Source organism: Meles meles, chromosome X, assembly GCF_922984935.1.
Source record: "Meles meles chromosome X, mMelMel3.1 paternal haplotype, whole genome shotgun sequence".
NCBI lineage: Eukaryota > Metazoa > Chordata > Mammalia > Carnivora > Mustelidae > Meles > Meles meles.
The window spans coordinates 6750218-6767684 of NC_060087.1; the positions used below are offsets into that span (position 1 = coordinate 6750218).

Sequence of the window (17467 nt, forward strand, 5' to 3'; positions counted from 1 at the left end):
TCACAGGCCAGGTACGATGTAGGCAGAAGCAAATCGTTAAATCTGGGAGGGCTTCTCAAGTTTCTAGGGCTGTCTGCTTGAATCAGAGACTGACTTCCTCCTCCCCTTTGGCCACACGGTGACTTTCTCTCATTACTGCGGAGGAGGGCGGACTCTGGCAGGGTCTCCAGATAAGATGGCGCAACCGAACGTGAGCCTCGTGCCGGCTGCCCGTTGCAGTTAGGACCCTTGTCCCTTGTAGAAGCTCTGGGGAAGGTGGTGGAGGTTCGGCGTGCTTCGGGAACACTCTGAAGCCACACAGGACCCCCCAGCCCCGGCCCAGCGCCTTTCCCCGCCGGCTCTGGCTTTGGTAGTGAGATCGAGGGGCCCAGGGCCCGTCCCCTTGGCCTCTGTCACCCTGGCGGTGGCCGTTCCCTTCTGTGAACACAGAGATTCCGCCGCCCCAGCAACTGAAGGCTGAGCGCTAGAAAAGCAAAGGTGCCGGGGCTCAGGGAGGGGGGAGCGAAGAAACCTCTTCTCTTGGCTTCTCTAGGAAGTCTGTTCATTGCTCGTAGGGGAACTAATTTCAAGAAAAGGAAGAGGCAGCCTCGGCTTGTCCAGATTTATGGGATAGGAGGCAGCCAGTGCAGGCACAGCTGTGACCGGAGCCCTGCGGGGGTAAATGGGTCCCTGCCCAGGGGACCATCCTTCCTCCCTGCCTGAGCCTGTGGGGATGCCCACCCCTCTCTAGGGGAGGCCGAAGAGGAAACATAGGAGAAGGTTCTGGACCCAGCCTTGGTCCTGGGGGACTCACTGCAGCTTTCCAGCTAGAGCCACCTCGAGAGGCTGTTTAACTGTACATGCTCGCTCCATCCTCCCGGGAAGGAGACAAAGCATGGGCACACGTGCCATGCTTCAAATTCTTTGCAAGTGAAAAATAATCTTGTAGCCTTCCCCTGAATTATACAGGCTACGTAGGAGACGTAAACAGCCTTATTATTTTTCTGGTGTTGAAGATCGGCTGTTACGCTTCTGTCGAATCTTGCAGGTTGGTGTTATTATTGAGGAATTTTGAAAACCTTCGGTGAGCATGGATGATGTGATTACCCTTCCTCTACTGTGAAATCCTAACTCTAAGCAGATAATACGCGAGCTGTGGTATGGAGAATGGCTTCTTGGATGTTGTTACCAACGTTGATTTAAGGCAGAGACCCTAGGTTTTCCTCCAGAAAACTTTCTGCTGTTCTTGCTTCCCAGAATATCCAGGATATTCCTTTCCAGAGCACCTTGCCAGGAGTTTAGCCGCTTATAACATTTTAAACTCTTACTTGTTTATCTTGGTGAGCTTTCCTGGCTAGCAAGGAAATCCATCATTACGCTTGCGTCCAAGTGAAGTAAAAAGAACCTTTTGTATTTTTTTTTTTTAGGTCTGTGTGTGTTGTGAATTTTTGTAAATGGGAGCTGGCCGTGGACACAGTCTCTGGGTCAGCGGTAGAATAGGTACGTGCGTGTGTGTATGTGTGATATATATAAACTTCTACTGATGGAAAATGTCAAATACACACAAGAGTAGAAAGAACAGTAGCGTGGAGCCCTCCTATACCCTTCTCCCCACCTCACCACCCAGCCACAGGGGGGCCAGTCCTGTTTTGTCTGTCAGCCGGCCATGTCCCCCAAACTCTTACTGCCCTATGGAGGCAAATCCCAGAATCATATTGAATCCACAAATAGCTCTTCTAAAGTTAGGGATCCCTTGTGAAACCATAACTATAATGCCTGTACCCCACTTAATAGTCGTCTGTTAACATTATCCCTTCTTCAGCAAGTTTTCCCATTTCTCCGGCGTGTTTGGGTCCAGCTTCGGACGAGGTCCAGGCCCGCACAGTACGCTTGGTTGGTGTGTCTCTGAATCTCTCGTCCCCTATCCTTTTGTTTTTTTTGTCCTCCCCTTTCTGACAACTTACTTGTTGAAGAAACCAACTTGCTTGTCCTGTAGAATTTCCCTGACTCTGGATTTCGCTGCCTCACTGCTTTGACGTGTCCCTCTCCCCCCCAACCCCCAACTTACACAGGTGAGTGCGGTTGGCTCGAGAGGCCTGATCTGATTTGAGTTCAAGTCCTTCCTCTCTTCTTTTTTGGGGAAGGGGCAAAGTCTGTTTCGTAGCTGGTGGTAGCGTTCCTTCTGGCGGGAGCCGCAGACTCTCCAGGGACGTGGGGAGTGGCCACGGCTTCCAGCATGGTCAGCCACATTCGTCCGTTCCTAGCGTTTCCCATCAGCTCCACACCTGACGCTGGGCACGTGCACATACGAAATCGCTCAGGATACGTTCCTACGGGGCGTTTGCAGGGTCAGAGGGCAAACGCATGGGTCATACTGAGGAGATGTTGCCAAATCCCCCTGTTGCCTTCTTGCCTCTGACCGACGAGTTTCTGTTCCACGGCTGTGCCAGCAGAATGTGTAGCTGTCATTTGCATTTCTCTTGAGGCCTTTTATAAACGTCTTCGGAAAGTAGGAGCAGCATTTATGAGTATGAGAGTCTTTTGAAAAACGAGCTTTTCCCAGTGAAAATGCTGTCGGGCTCCAGCGCCCTCAAGTTTGCGAAGGTTGTTTAGGAAAATGATCTTCCTGTAACCTGTTCACCTCATCCAGGGCCAAGGGCGGGGGACTCGGGCGCAGAACGTGCGCGGTTTCCCTGATGGGCGACGGACGAGAATGTGCTGAGTGTGCCAGTAGGTGTGGGGGATTTCCCTCTCGAGTTATTCTAAGATCTCCTGGAGACAGGGAGTACACCTCGTGTCAGATTCCGAGTTGTCCCGTGGCCAGAAAGCTCACGTAGCGTTGCTTCAGCCCGAGTTTCCCATGCTTACGTGCCACCGAAGCCTCTTTCCACCAGGACACCCGTAAGGTCCCCGTGTCCTGGCAGGATGGCCCGAGATGCCCTGGGAGGGAGGCACCGTCCTGCCTGCCTTCTTAGCATCTGTTTGTTGTTCATGGCATGCTGGTGCCACCCCTGGCCCCCGTTCCCTTCTCGTACCTTCTGCCGTGGTCGCCCGTGCAGCTCACCATTCTCATGCCGAAGTCATGGGGGCTCTTTGGGTGTCTCCCATGCTTGTGGCTCCTGGGCTTTCTCTCTCGCTTAGAATACGGTCCCCAGTACAGAATGAGGTGAACCCCATCCTGACCTCATTCCCCTACCCCCCGGTATCCCCCCCCCACCCCCACTCACCTGTGTCTACCCCCGGCCAACCTGTGACTCTCCCCACTGGAACTTGTAGCTCCCTGTGCTTGGGACACCCTTTTCCCCACATTCCACACACCTGTTCCCTCCCTGCTGTAGTTTTCTGCTCATATGGTGTCTCACCAAGTTCCTCGCTTAAACACTGGCTGGAAAAAGGACTCCTTTCTGTCACACTCTGTCCTGGAAACTGGATTCCTTTTCGTCAAAACACCGATCACCGCCTGCCCTAGTGAGTTACTTTTGGTGGTCGGTCTTCTGGATGGGCACACCGCGCTAGAAGGAGGACTTTGCTTTGTTCCCGGCGTGGTCCTCGGGACGCAGGTGGGTTGCAGGCAGAGGGCCGGGCTGAGGGGTACGTGTGCCCGCATGGACGCTGCCCCAGTTGCTGGGCTGAGGGGCCGGGGTCGCGGCTCCTGGGTGCCGGGAGCTGTTGTGCGGTCCGTGTCACTGCTGGACACCGGGTGCCCCGTACCATGGGTTGGGGGGGGTCCTCTGTAAATCGGCCCCGTCCTCGTCATCTTCTGAACTGCCCTCTGGTACTGCTTCTCTTCTGCAGACATGCTCCGCTGTGGTGTAAGGAATCCTAGTCCCTGTTGCTGCTGTGCAGATCCTAGAAAGGGGTGTTGGCTGGACGTTCCGATATTCAGTGTCCGCACGGCGCTTTCCTCGCCACGAGACCAGAGCCTTTGTGCTTCGAGCCTCGCCGTTGCCTGCGGCCTCTTCCCCGGCCACCAGTGCGAGGAAGCGGAACCCGTGTTTCTCCTCCGGCAAGAGCGGCCCCCCTCTCCCGAGCAATTCGATCTGGGACTTAGCGATTTCTGTGCCAGGGGGATTCGTGCTTTCAGGAGACGGGGGGCTGCTCGCCGTTGGGACAGGCTCGGACCCATGGTATCCCAGGCCCCGGCCCGCCCGGTGCAGCCGGGCTGCGACCCCCCCCGCGCTGCGCCGCTGACTGTGGGGTCCAGGGCGGCGGGGGCAGGAGGGGCACGAGCACTGTTCCTGGCTGTGGGCTGGGTCTGCTGCCCCACGCACGACCTGCTGCTGACAGAAGCTGCTGGAAGCTGCCTGAGGAGCACGCAAGGCCGCCTGCCAGAGCTGGTGGGGTAGAAGATAGAGTCGGAACCAAACTTCGCATTCTTTCGGGGTGTCGTGTGTGGCATTAGCGCAGGCTAGCCTTAGACGCTTGCTGTGGCTTTACGGGGCCGTTTGGTTTGGGGGCCTTCAGGGTTTGACACAGTGTGAGTTGGGAGGCCTTGACTTTGAGTGTCTTGCGAACCCGATGAGGAAGAGGGTGAGTGCCAGTGTGAGGCCTTGCTGTGAACCCCACATTGTGCCCCTGACTGGCTCTGTGACCTCGAGCCAGTCACCGAATCTCCCCGAAGCTGCTGCGGATGTCAAGGGGTGAAAAGCAAAGTGCCTTAGTCCCCGCGGGCTCCTCTAACCAAATACTACAGACTGGGTGGCTTCTAAACAACAGAATTTATCTCTCCAAGTCCTGGAGTCTGAAAGTCCAAGATCAAGGTGCCCGCATGGCCGGGTTCTGTGTCTGCGGAGGGCCAGCTTCCCAGTTCCCAAATAGCTATCTTCTCGCTGTGCCCTCACGTGATGGGAGGGGCAGGGAACCCTGTGGGGTCTCTCTTAGCACTGATCCCCTTCATGGGGGGCTTCTCCCTCATGACCCGAGTTCCTCCCAGAGGCCTCAGCACCGAGTACATCCACACAGGGAGTTAGGGTCCCAGCGCGTAATGGGGGGCTGGGGGAGCTCAGGCGTCCAGGTCGTAGTGCACTGTAGAATAACCTACATTTTTATTGTACTGCCTTTTGTTCAGCGGTTTTCGCTTTTCTGTCATTTTATTTCAGATGTACAAGCACTCGCTTGGGCTCTTGGTTAAAATTAAAAAGAAGAAAAGACTGTTCTTTTGGCAGTAACAGATGTTATTGTTTTCTTTACGAAATGGAATATATTGGTATTTTAGAAAACACCAAATCACTGACCATATCTTCTGAATTTGATCAAAGCTCTAGAGGGAATTTTTTTTTTCTCTCTCTCTCTCTTTTTTCTTTCTCTAGAGGAAATTTGAGCAAAGGAGGAACATTCTCAAAGAAATGGATCTCTCAGATGTAAAGGAAGAGGTTTCCTACCCTTTGCCGTTTTTATTAGATGAAGATTTATCATAGTTGAAAATTGGAAGTGGGGGCGCCTGGGTGGCTCAGTGGGTTGGGCCACTGCCTTCGGCTCGGGTCATGATCTCAGGGTCCTGGGATCGGGTCCCGCATCGGGCTCTCTGCTCGGCGGGGAGCCTGCTTCCCTCTCTCTCTCTCTGCCTGCCTCTCTGCCTACTTGTGATCTCTCTCTCTCTCTCTCTCTGTCTCGCGTGCGCGCGCTGTCAAATAAATAAATAAAAATAAAATCTTTAAAAAAAAAAAAAAAAAAAAAAAAAAAATTGGAAGTGGTGTGAATTCTGGGAAACATTGCTTATCCTCGTAAAAGCACGCGGGCCTGACCTTGGCCGCTGTGAGCAGGTGCGCTTCTGCAGCGTCAAGGGCCATCTCTGCCCTTGCTGCCCAGCGCTGACTTGAGGACTGGGGGATGGGCCTTGAACCCTGGCAGCGCTGCCAGGCCTTAGCTTGTCATCCTGGGCCACTTAGTGCATCGCTCTGAGGCTCAGGTTCTGCATGATAAAATCTGGGAAGGTCTTGCTTATCCCATAAAGCCGGTGAGGGGGTTCCAGGGGGCGACAGATGCAAAGCACACAGCCAGACCCTGACACCCAGTAGGTGCTTCACACATCGAGCTATTCTAATGTACTCTTTATACAATGTAATTACGTAATATGGTCGAGTAGTATATGCTGTATAAAATGTCTACGTAAGGTTATGTTTAATACATGATAATCTTTTTGTAGGAGTATGTTCTCATATAATGTAATAGTAATATACGGTGTTATTAACGTCATACGTAATGTATACATATATACCGTAACAATACTATATAACTTTTAAACAACAGTATTCTGTCTGAAATACCAGGACTTCAAGATCATGTTCCCTGGTAGCTTTCATGCTTTTTAAACAGTGGCATCTTCTCCCCTTTCCTTTCCTGCAAACGGCACCTTCTGTGCTTCGCAGACGTCCCCTGTCTGAGACAGAGCAAACAGAAGGTGCTTGCTGAAGCAGGGGGAAGGGTCCCTAAGCCTAGGCCTAGGCTCTCCCTTTAGCTGCTCCTGCTCCCGACACCAGGATGCCCTCAGAACGGAGTGGAAACAGCCGTTCTCGGCCAATCTGCTTTCTCTTCGAGGTCTCAGAGCCACTTGGGTAGAGCTGAGAGTGCAGGTCCGTGGCCTTGAAGTTGAAGTGTCGTCCTCCGAGGTGCTCTGCGGTGTCTGCTGGGCGGATGAATGATGGGGCTGCTGATCCCCCCTCCCTGAGGAGATTTGGAGCCCAGTCGTAGAAGTTGGTGGCTCGACGGGCTGCTGCCTCAGTCCCTGGGTTTGCTGGTGGCCCCACTTAGGCTTTATTGCTACCAAAAGCCAGAAGGAAGCCACGACACCAAGGTGTGACGCTGTGGCTGACACGTGGAGTGGCTCGAGTCCCCGCCTCAGCACCACCTGTGTGTGTCCGCCCTCCTCTGGCTGTTTGATGAGCCTCGATTTTTAAGCAGTTGCAAACGTTTTGCTCCGTGTAGTGGAATTCCTTTTCTGCGCGTGGGTGTGGGTGTCAGATGATGATCTGTCCGCTGTGGTCTTCGTTCTGGAGGAGCAATAGATCTGGTTAGCAGAGGGGCTGGTCCTTGACTGTTAGAGAAAAATCCGCTTTCTCTGGCCCCGGGATATTTGTCTGAGAGTGATCTAAATCCTTTTCTACCGACTTGATCAGCCTTTGTGGGCTGTCGATTGTGACATTAAATGAGACGTATTGGAAAGCCTTTTATCAGAAGATGAATACAGGGAGGCATTATTACGTAAACGAGTCTGAATTTTCTCGGCAAGAAAAATTGGGCCACTTCTTTGGCTGATGGGCTATGAGCTAGGTGACCTTCTATGTCTGCCTTCCGTTAGAGACTCTCGGTTCTGTGTGAAACAGCCAAAAGGGGAAAACACGTGGCCCGGCCATGTTGGGACGTAGGGATGTCATGGTGGCTTGTGTGGGGACCCACAAGGCACCTGCATCCAAGCCACAGAAGAGGACTTCGGACCGGTTTTCATAAATACATCATCTGTAGCTGAGGCAGGCCCAGGAATGCTCTAGAGCCCTGGGGTCTGATTCCAGATGGAGGGAACGGGTTCTTGCCTGTTTCGTTTGTCCTTCTCTTCTTCCATGGGTGCTGATGGCTCAGATCAACTTGGGGTTTTGAGTACCAGAGCTGGTGAGTGTTTTACTTTGTGTCCCGTGAGTAGGCAGCTTCAGCGTTGTCCTGACAGTCAGAATAATCCTCGCAGACATTTCATGTAAGGTGCCCAGGTAGGCCTTCTCCTGACATTTTCTCCGTAAACGGGGAGAACATTAAATGGAGGTGTGAAGGGTTGAAGCGACTTGCCCAGGGTCCCGCTTTAATGCTGCAGTCTTGCTGGTACTCAGCGGCCTGCCAAGATGCTTCCATGAGCGGAGAATCAGGGAGTGCGGCCGGGCCATTGTCGAGGATCCAGATTCCCCGGTCACGTGGGGGAAACAGTTTCGTGTAAGGACCTGTGGAATGGCGATCTGGAATCTGAAAGGCCTGCTCACGGCTTTCCAGAAGAGGAGCTCATGGCGCTTCTGGACCAAAGTATTCCAGCCTCCCAAGCCCTGAGGGCCTCCAAGGCTCAAGACTTGGTAGGGAAGGTGAGACAGAGGGCGTGCTGTAGGAGGCTGCCGGCTCTGTGAAGGCCCGAGCCAAGCCTCGGCTTGGTCAGCAATCCACTTCCACCACCCAGACCGGGCCTCGTGTGCATGGGGGCAGATGGGTCAGAAGGAGAGAGGGACGGAGGGCGGGAGGAAGTTGGAGTGGATGGAAGGAAGGATGAATGGGTGTTTGGATTGAAGGAAAGAACTGAGGAGGTGAGTAGTAGGGGGAGAAAGAGAGAGAGCAGCTGGAACCAGAAGAAGTAGAAGAAAGGTAGAGGAGATAGGGAGTTCGAAGTTTTTTGTGCGCGCCTCATTATTGCATCATTCACAACTTTTCTTCTGTCGCTTATGTGCTTGCGTGCGGATGTCATTCGTATGTTTATTTAATAGACATTTTTGACCACTCACCCAGGTGCTGGGACTAAACAAATAAGACATGATCCTCTGCTCAGAGAGGAGTTTAAAATCCCAGGAAATTACTCAAACCACTGTCAGTTGTGTCATCATTAGTAGAGGTCATGAGAATCCAGACCCGTGAGTCCTCACCTGCGCTGGCTGTTCCTGGAGCAAAGAAAGTCGTCCGCGGGTCGACTCTCATCTCTGTGTATTACCACAAGCAAGGAAGGTTTCCTGGGATCTTTATTTTTCTCTGCCAAACCAGTGTGTTTAACTTGTCTCCCACCTTTCTAGAAAGCTTCTGAGTTTTTCACTGTTGTTCAGCGGATCGTTGGACTCTTGCATGGAATAACTCTTGCGTTTTCGTTTTAAACCAGGATTGATCGGAAGATGTCAAATGCTCACACCAGCTACAAACCGGACGAGGCGCAGGCAATAATGTCTGAGCTCCGGACCATCAAGAAAGCCATCTGCTCCGGCGAGAAGGAGAGGCGGGACCTGATGCAGGTAGGGGCTGGCCCTCTGCGCACCCTGTGTCTGTCCATCTGCCTGCCTGAGTGTCAGTCTGTCTGTTCGGTAACATGTTAGGAAACTATGGGTTTATGATATATATTATGTATTTGTCACGTATACAATTCATATATACTTTTAAACATACATATTATACATGTATGTATGTTCTTTATGTGTGTATGTTTCTGCATACTGTGTATTAAAATATTTAGAAGTATGGGTGTTAGTTTCCTAGGGCTGCCATGACACCGTGCCATAGACTGGGAGAGAGCATCTGAAAGTCTTTCTCTCAGAGTCTGGAGGCCAGAGGTTCACGGTCAAGGCACCGGCATGGCCACGCTCTCTCTGAAGACTCTAGGGGAGACCCTTCCTCGCCTTTTCCAGCTTTGGGAGCTGCTGGCGATCCTTGCCATTCTTTGGCTCGTTGATGCCCTGCTCTGGTCTCTGCTTTCATCATCCCATGGTGTTGGCCCTGTGTCTCTGTGTCTACATGTTTCTCTTCTTATAAGGATGCCAACCACTGGATTCAAACCCACTCCGATTCAGTATGACCTCACCTTAACTTGATTCCATCTGCAAGGACTCTCTTTCCAAATAAGCTCTCTCACGGGCTCTTAGCACTTGGATGTATCATTGGGGAAGACACAGTTGAAGCCATAATGATGGGCGACACAGATTGTTCAATAATCAAAATAACTTAAAAAGTCTCTGATGAGAAGTCTTGCTGCCACCCCATTCGCTCATCCCCGGTAACTACTTCTGTTAGCTTCTTGGGTGGCCTGCCAGACACGGGAGAGCATGAGCACATGTTCCACTGTCCCCACAGGAAGGTGGGGCTTCCTCACGTGACCCTAATGCCCTGTCCCCTTTTCCGCACCTGTACACGCAAACTTCTGCCTTCCTCGATGTGGCTGTGTGGTATTCCAGCTCGTGGGCAGATTTTAGTTATGTGGCTGCTATTGTTGGAGCTTTCTACTGCTTTATTTTTTGGTCCCTTGAACTTCTGGGGATTTTGGTATTTTTAGAAAAAACTTGATTTTTTGCATGTGGAGGTACACTGGTGTTTTGACTTGGTCCTGGGATACACTCCAGTGCTTCTGTTACGGCTTTCATATTTTGCTCAACGCCCCGAGCGCCTAGGTAGGCGTGTGTCTAGATTCTGCAGAAGGACATGTGAAGCGGAGCTTGGACTTGTGGCCCAAAGGAGACAGGTGCACACATGACTGCCTTGCATGGCAGTGCTTCCGAAGGTCAAGGTCAGGAGACTTGTGGAGTGTCCCCACAGTGGTTGTTACTGGGCCCTACGCCAGGCCTGCTGGATTAGGCTCTGGAGGTGTGACCCACCAATCGGTATTTTCAGGTGCCCTCCCAGGTCACAAGAGTTAAAAGGTCAACGGTTAGATTTTCTCCAGGCATTGGTAGCAAGAACAGCACCTGCCACTGACTGCAGCCTCTGAGGGCAGCGTTGGACAAGGCGCGGTATGGTCTTCCCCCCTTTAATCTAAGCCCAAACTCCAGGGGTGAACCAGGTGGGAATCGGGGGCTTGGAGGCCTTGCCCCAGGAGGTTGAACTAACTTCTCTACCTTGGCCTTTCCACGTGTGCTGAGCTGGGGCAAGCCACCCACTTGCCTCGAGTAGTTTCCCCACTGAGGACGCTGGATATAGAATTTCCATAAGAAGCTTCGGACCCCAGTGTCCTCTCTGAGAAGCTCCTGGGAGAGGCCTGGGCAGTGTCCTCTCTAGGAAAATCCAAGTAGTTGTTCTGTCTTTTATGACCTTGACAGTATTGGCCCATTCCAGCATGCCTTCGTCTGGATCCAGAGCCAGCTATGCATGTCACGCTGCACCTGCGCGTCTGGTGTCTATGGAAACATCTGCTGGAGAGATATATTCCAGAGTCTTCTAGAAAATTGTAGAAAATCAGAGTTCTTTTTTACTTCCACCCAAAGGAGTTATGTACACAAGGAGATACAGTTACTCTAGTTTCTGGCACACTAACATCCATACGCAAGGACTCTTGACCATGTAGCATTACAACTGAAAAATCAGGCTCTAAAAATACGTAAACCTCACCTGGGAGTGGTTTTCCTTTTGTGTGGTGTATCGAAATCTCAAGGCGGCATTCATCTCTGTCAGACTCATTTATCGATACAACATTTTGGATGGCAGTGCTCCCCCCCCAATTTTATTGAGGTACAATTGACAGATAAAATTTTAGAAATTTAAGGCGTACCCCCTGATGATTTGCTGTACACATAGAAAGTGGAACGATGACCACGATAAAGTTCATTAACACACCCATTGCCTCACATTGGTTAGGGTTAGAAAGTTTCCATCACACACAAAGAACTCAAGCAACTCGTTTCCTTCTGTTGCAGAGCCTGGCCAAGCTGACCGATGGCTTCAGGAATAGCTTTTCTCTCAGCGACCCTCCGCAAGACTTCCCTCACAATCCAGGTGTGCTCGGCGAGTCCTTACCTCAGCAGTTCTGCGATGCTGGGTCTCAGACTGACATCATTGGAGAGGTACGCCAAGAACGGAGGCACGAGCCGAGGGTGCCGGGACAGAAAAGAGCTGCTTTCGTGCTGCCATCACTCAGTCGTTTGATTTTGCCACTTTCTCTTCAGAAATGTTTTCCCTTTTGTACCATTAAGTTTGAAGGAAAAATCCAGCTGTGAAGGCTCCATGACCTGGAAGGCGATTGAATTGCTTATTACCTCTGACCTTGTGATTTGGGTTCTTTAAAACAGCAGACTCCTTTTGAGAATTGAGTTTAGATGTGTGTGGTTTTTTGTTTTTTTTTTTAAGATTTATTTACTCAGAGAGAGAAGGAGTGCGGGGGTGGGGGACACAGAGGGAAATGGAAAAACTTAAGCAGACTCCACGCTGAGTGGATCATGACCTGAGCCAAAGGCAGTCGCCCAACCAACTGAGCCAACCCAGGCACCTCTCCATGTCCTTTTGATAGACAAGGGGATCGAGGTGCCAAGTCCCCTGAGGTCATGTGGCCAGAGAGAGGCAGGTCTTCCTGGGTTTGAACTGACATCTCTGAGGCCTAACCACCTGTGCTCTCTACTACATCACGCACTTGTAAAAAAGTGTATTGAAAGGCTGAACTGGATTGGTTGGCTATTGCTGCATAACCAGTTACTCTAGAACCTAGCATCTTAAAGATTTTATTTATTTATTTGACAGAGAGAGATCACAAGTAGGCAGAGAGAAAGAGAGGGAAGCAGGCTCCCTGCAGAAAGCCCGATGCGGGACTCAATCCCAGAACCCTGAGATCATGGCCTGAGCCAAAGGCAGTGGCCCATCCCACTGAGCCACCCAGGGACCCCAGAACCTAGCATCTTAAAACAACACGCCTTTATTATCTCCGACTTACACCATAGCTCAGGAGTCTGGGCAGGGTCCTCTGCCTCAGGGGCTCTCCTGAAACTGCCAGTGAGGAGTCACCCAGGGCTGCGGTCTCATCTGAGGGCTCGACTGGGGAAGGGGCCACCCTGAAGTTCACATGACTGTTGGCAGGATTCACTTCCTCTTAGGTTGCTGGACAGAGGGCTCTGCTTCTTTACCATACCAACCTCTCTGGCACAGTAGCTTGCTTCGTCAAAGTGCAAACTGAGAGAGTCTGTTGGTAAGGTGGAAGTCATCGTCTTTTATAATGGAATCACAGAAATGACTTCCTGTCATCTTCCTGTCATGTGTTGTATTCTACTGGTTACAGTCAAATCATGGCCCTAGGGCATTCTCAAGGGGATTTCACATGGGGTGAGTCCCAAGAGGCAGAGACCATTGGGGACCATCTTAGACATCTACGCAACTGACTTCGTTCTCACTTCCGTGCTATAGGATTACACTGGAACCGTGAAACAGGAACATGTTGAATCCATTGGGCTGTAGATTTCTCCTTTTTTGACCAAGATGTCCATTTTGTTCTCAAAGAAGAGTGCAAAAACAGACCTTAGAGATCTATAGACAGCATTGAGAAGAGGTTTCTTTTTTTTTTTTAAGATTTTATTTATTTATTTGAGAGAGGGAGAGAGAGTGAGGGGGAGAAGGTCAGAGGGAGAAGCTCTGCGGAGCGGGGAGCCCAATGTGGGACTCGATCCTGGGACTCCAGGATCATGACCTGAGCTGAAGGCAGTGGCTTAACCAACTGAGACACCCAGGTAACCGAGAAGAGATTCTAAGAAATGACGTTTCTTGGTCTTGATGAGGGGTCAGCCGCTGGAGTCTCAGGGTGATGAGGCGACCAGTAGCCATTTCCAGTGTAGGCAGTTTCTGGAGGTGTGATGTTATAGCCTAAAGATATTTATGTTAAGGAAACCCTGGAGAAGGGCTTTGGACAAGGCTGTTAAAATGTGTACAATGGTGACCCATCTCACTGGAGAACGCTCGTTCCATCCCTCATTCAAAGCAATAAAGATGTAAAGAAATTCCTATTGACTTATATCAAAACTGGTATCAATAACTTTAGCACTAGTCACTAATATAGAATATTTTCAAATGTTTGTTGACATGAGGTGACTTAAAAAAAAAGACTTAGTGGCTATAACATGTGGTCTAGGTAAGGTCAGATCTACAGAGATAATTGATTTAATGAACTAGTGTTATATGTTTCTAGGAATAAAGGAAGAGGTAACCGAGGTGAGCTACAGTTACCTCCCGTACAGGTCTTTTTGGTTTTGTTTTAGGAATTTGTCTAGTTCAGCATAATTGGTATGAAAATATTTAAACACAGCTAGTGATCACGTCAGAGTGCCACGTTTCAGTTCCAGCTCCTGGGGTGACGGACCCCATCAGACTCTTCCACACGCTGCTTTCCTTCCTTTTGACCTTTAGTTCTATGGTCGAAGGAGGCCTGGAGCCCATGTCTCACCCAGCTAATCCATCTTCTTCAGATCTCGTGACTTCGTAGAACATTCTTCTGCATTCACTGAAGAACAAGAGAACGTACTGTATAAAATGGGATGAATATTTCTGCCTTTGTGTCAACTTCTACTAAATAATTCACCATTTTTTAAAAACTTAATTTGTTGTTGTTGTTAAGAATTACACAATAGATGAATACACTTCCACTGTTAAAAAAAAAAAATCCGCCAGTGTTGGGGAAGCAAAGTCTTCCCAGCTCCACTTGCAGCTTCCACCAGCCAGGGTGGTAGGCGGGCCCTGTTGGGTGTGTTTCCTTCCAGACCCTTGAGAAATGCGAAGACAAATTAAAATATTCTCCATTGTCGCTGAAAGTTTAATGAATTTTCCGTTTTGAAAATATGTCTTTCATATGTCTCTTCCCCCTTTTTTTCCTTCTGTTCCGGAAAGTTTGTCTTTGATGATAAAACGAGACTTGTGGACCACGTCAGGCTTAATTGGCAGTATGAGGAAGCCAGAAAGAGGTAAGAAGCTCCTTTCTCAAACCTCGCCTTCTGCCTCCTTCCTTTCTCCCCTGGGAAGTGGTTTTGTGGGGCTCCAGGGTGGGACTGTCCACTTTTTATCAGAAAGCAGTGTCTGCTAGAATGCAAAATCCACGATCTTCCTTTCTGGCTAAGGCTCTTAATGCCCATGACAAAATTTCATGTGCATTTAAAATGCGTAATTCTCACTATTGTGGATGGTTCTGAAGCCATGACTGAAAAAAAAACTGAGACTTCTCAGCTTTCGTCTCCGCCCCCCGCCCTCCCTGCCTCCCGACCAGCCGCCGTCCCTCAGACCTGCTTCAACAGAATTGCCTTATCTTTTATATATGTCGTTCCTAACTGCAGAGGTTAATGGAAACAGTCACATATCTTGGTTTAAAAGACAGTTTAATATGGACCAGGTCAGCAGGTGCTCGCGGGACTTGGGTGGAGAGAATTGCAGCCCAGCCTTTTCTGTTGACTTTCGCTGTAAATCATCCACCTTCGGAGAACCGAGACTTGAGCCTGTCTGTACATGTTCAGAATTTGTCTTTCTGTCCCCCTCTCCCAGACCTAAGCATCAGACAAGGGCAGAATGAAGAGGCAGCGCGGAACGCTTGCAGGCAGGCTGGATGTGCGGCATGGCCCGTTCCTCCCCACCTTCGCAGGACCCTCGTTCCCGTATTCTGACCCTGCCCTCGCTTTTGGGTCCCCTTGCTAGAAACCCTCTCTCTCTTTTGTGTCTTCTGAAAAGAGCCTTAAAACCAAATTATTTCCACATATGTGCTTCAGAAAGCTATGAAGCATGTCTTTTTAAGAAAAAGTCTTTTAGTCACATGTGAACTATTTTCTGAGAGGGTGGGGGAGAAGGAGTGCAGTGCCAGGTGGGGTCAGGGCTCCTTTCTGGAAATGAGATAGTTGGGCCGGCTGCAGAGTCGGCTGCGGATTCTGTATCGTTCATGGTGTCTGCAAATCCACTTTGTGGCCTTTTTAGAAAATGTAAAAATAGCAACAAAAGCGGATCAGATGACTCCGTGCCGGAGGGCCGGCATGAGCGGACACGGGCTTTCTGATTGCTCAGAGCTCGAAGCCCTGCTTCTTCCTGGCTTCTCACCTCGTATCTGGGCTGGGCCTTACGTTTCCACACGGACCACTGCCAAGTGCAGTCAGCCGCGCCGCGTATCACTGTGGTCATGTTCTCCGTGTGCCCTGCGTGCCTTCTCCTGAGCTCGAGGCTGTCTGTCAGGGGCCGTTGTCTGCTTGGAATACGCCTCTGCTCGTTCTTGCATGTTTCTGCTGGACTGCACAGTGTGGGTGCTGGAATTTGCTGTGTCGCAGAAAGTAGTTGGTTGCTATGCTTTGCGACATAATTGTTACGTGTTTTGCTGTGACATTTACTAAACATAGCAAGTGATTTTTTTGTTTTCTAGAGGTACTATGGGTACACAGTGAGTAACCTTTTAAATGTTGAGACAAGACATTTGGCTGAAAAGGCAAATATTTAAGAAAATTATTCAGGGGAGGACACTGCATTTCCTGGGCATCTTTTAAACGACAGTGCTATTTCAGGATGACCAGGACCTTGTTAGGAACTGCACGCAGTTGCGGGGGTGGTGGGGCCAGGACCCCGGTGGGCCAGAAATGCCATTCTGGGCTCCTTTGGCCACATTTAAGTATCAGGTACCCGCGTGGAGATGTCCCGGATTGGCTTGCACAAGCACAGCGTTTCCTTTTCCCATGAGCACGGTGGTTCCCACCAGGTCGAGTGGGGGCGAGGGGACTTTACCCCCAGGGGACTCTGGCCACGTCCTGAGGCAGGTTTGGTTGTCACAGCTCTGGGGGACCTGCTCGGCCGCTGTTCAGCATCCTACGGCGCACTGGCCGGCCCCACACAGAGAACAAACCCCCAAACGTCACCAGTGCCGAGGCCAAGAACCCCTACTCCGGCCTGAGGACTGTGGTGCCTCAGCGGGGCCATCCCTGCGGGATTTCCTGCCGGCCGCTGTGCGTGGGTGACCCCACTAGCTTCATCCGCACCCCCAGCAGGGGGCAGAGGAGCCGCTGGGAGAATGGGAGATTGTACTCCTGTCTGTGCAGTACCTAACCTTGTTCTGGACATTTCAGAAAAAACAGTGTGCTTTATGCGATGCAATGACGTATGGTCTTCAGCCTGTTTGGGAGATAAATGCCCCCCAGCTAACAAGAGTATGTCGGTCTATCGGTGGCTCTCCCTGCGGGTGACGACCGCTCGCTACCCCACCCCGAGACCTGTTGGGGCTGTGCGTGCGTGCGTGTGTGTGCGCACTCTTGTTTTCCTCTTCGTCTTTATTATAAAAATAGTACACGAGTACATTGTTTTTGTCACAGGCGCACACAGTGGAGACCACCCACTTCCCGTTCTCTGATCCTGCTTCCTACCCTTCATGGTTTGGTGTGACACCTTCCAGGCTTTTACCTAAACATTTGAATAAAGGAAGCCCGTGTAGTTAAACGGAGGATGTGATGGGTACCTGGCTTAGAGTGCATAGCCCTCCCTCTGTGCACAGGCATCTTAGACGGGGTGTAGTTCTTCCCTTTCACAAAGAGCGCACATCTCTTCACAGGCCCCAGCCTCGCAGAAATGACTGTTTCCTCGGACTGATACTTAGCGATGAAATGTACAGATCGTAATGCACATATGTTGAAAGGATTCGGAGGGGCGCCTGGGCAGCTAAGTTGGTCAAGCGTCTGACTCTTGATCTCAGCTCAGGTCTTTATCTCAGGGTCCTGAGATCGAGCCCCACGTGAAGCCTACTTAAAAAAAAAAAAGAAAGTTTTGATAGATAACCCCACATTGCCTTCCAGAATGACTTAGCCACCCTGCACTGCCACCAACGCCAATTAAACATCTTCATTCTTTGTCAGTTTTACTAGAGTAACAGGCAGAGACCCTCTCTCAGTTGTCATGTGCTTCTCCCTGGTGTGAATGGTGCATTTCCTCGTGCCGTTCAACATAATTTTGTGTGATTTTTGATTCTTTTAATTGCTGGGCCTGAATTCTTTTTTCTAGACAAGTGATCCTTTCAAAACATCTTAGATGCTGTCATTCCCCTGTTCCACATGGCTCTCAAGCCTTGAAG

The 17467-nt window shown here is 50.5% G+C and overlaps 1 protein-coding gene across 1 annotated transcript in view; it reads left to right on the forward strand.

Annotated features, from left to right (window-relative positions):
* Nucleotides 1–17467, forward strand: part of WWC3 (WWC family member 3) — a 111765-nt gene that overhangs the window by 57467 nt on the left and 36831 nt on the right. The window contains 3 exon segments of the mRNA XM_045996117.1: nucleotides 8816–8945; nucleotides 11331–11477; nucleotides 14275–14348. Coding sequence (XP_045852073.1) covers nucleotides 8816–8945; nucleotides 11331–11477; nucleotides 14275–14348 — 351 coding nt within the window.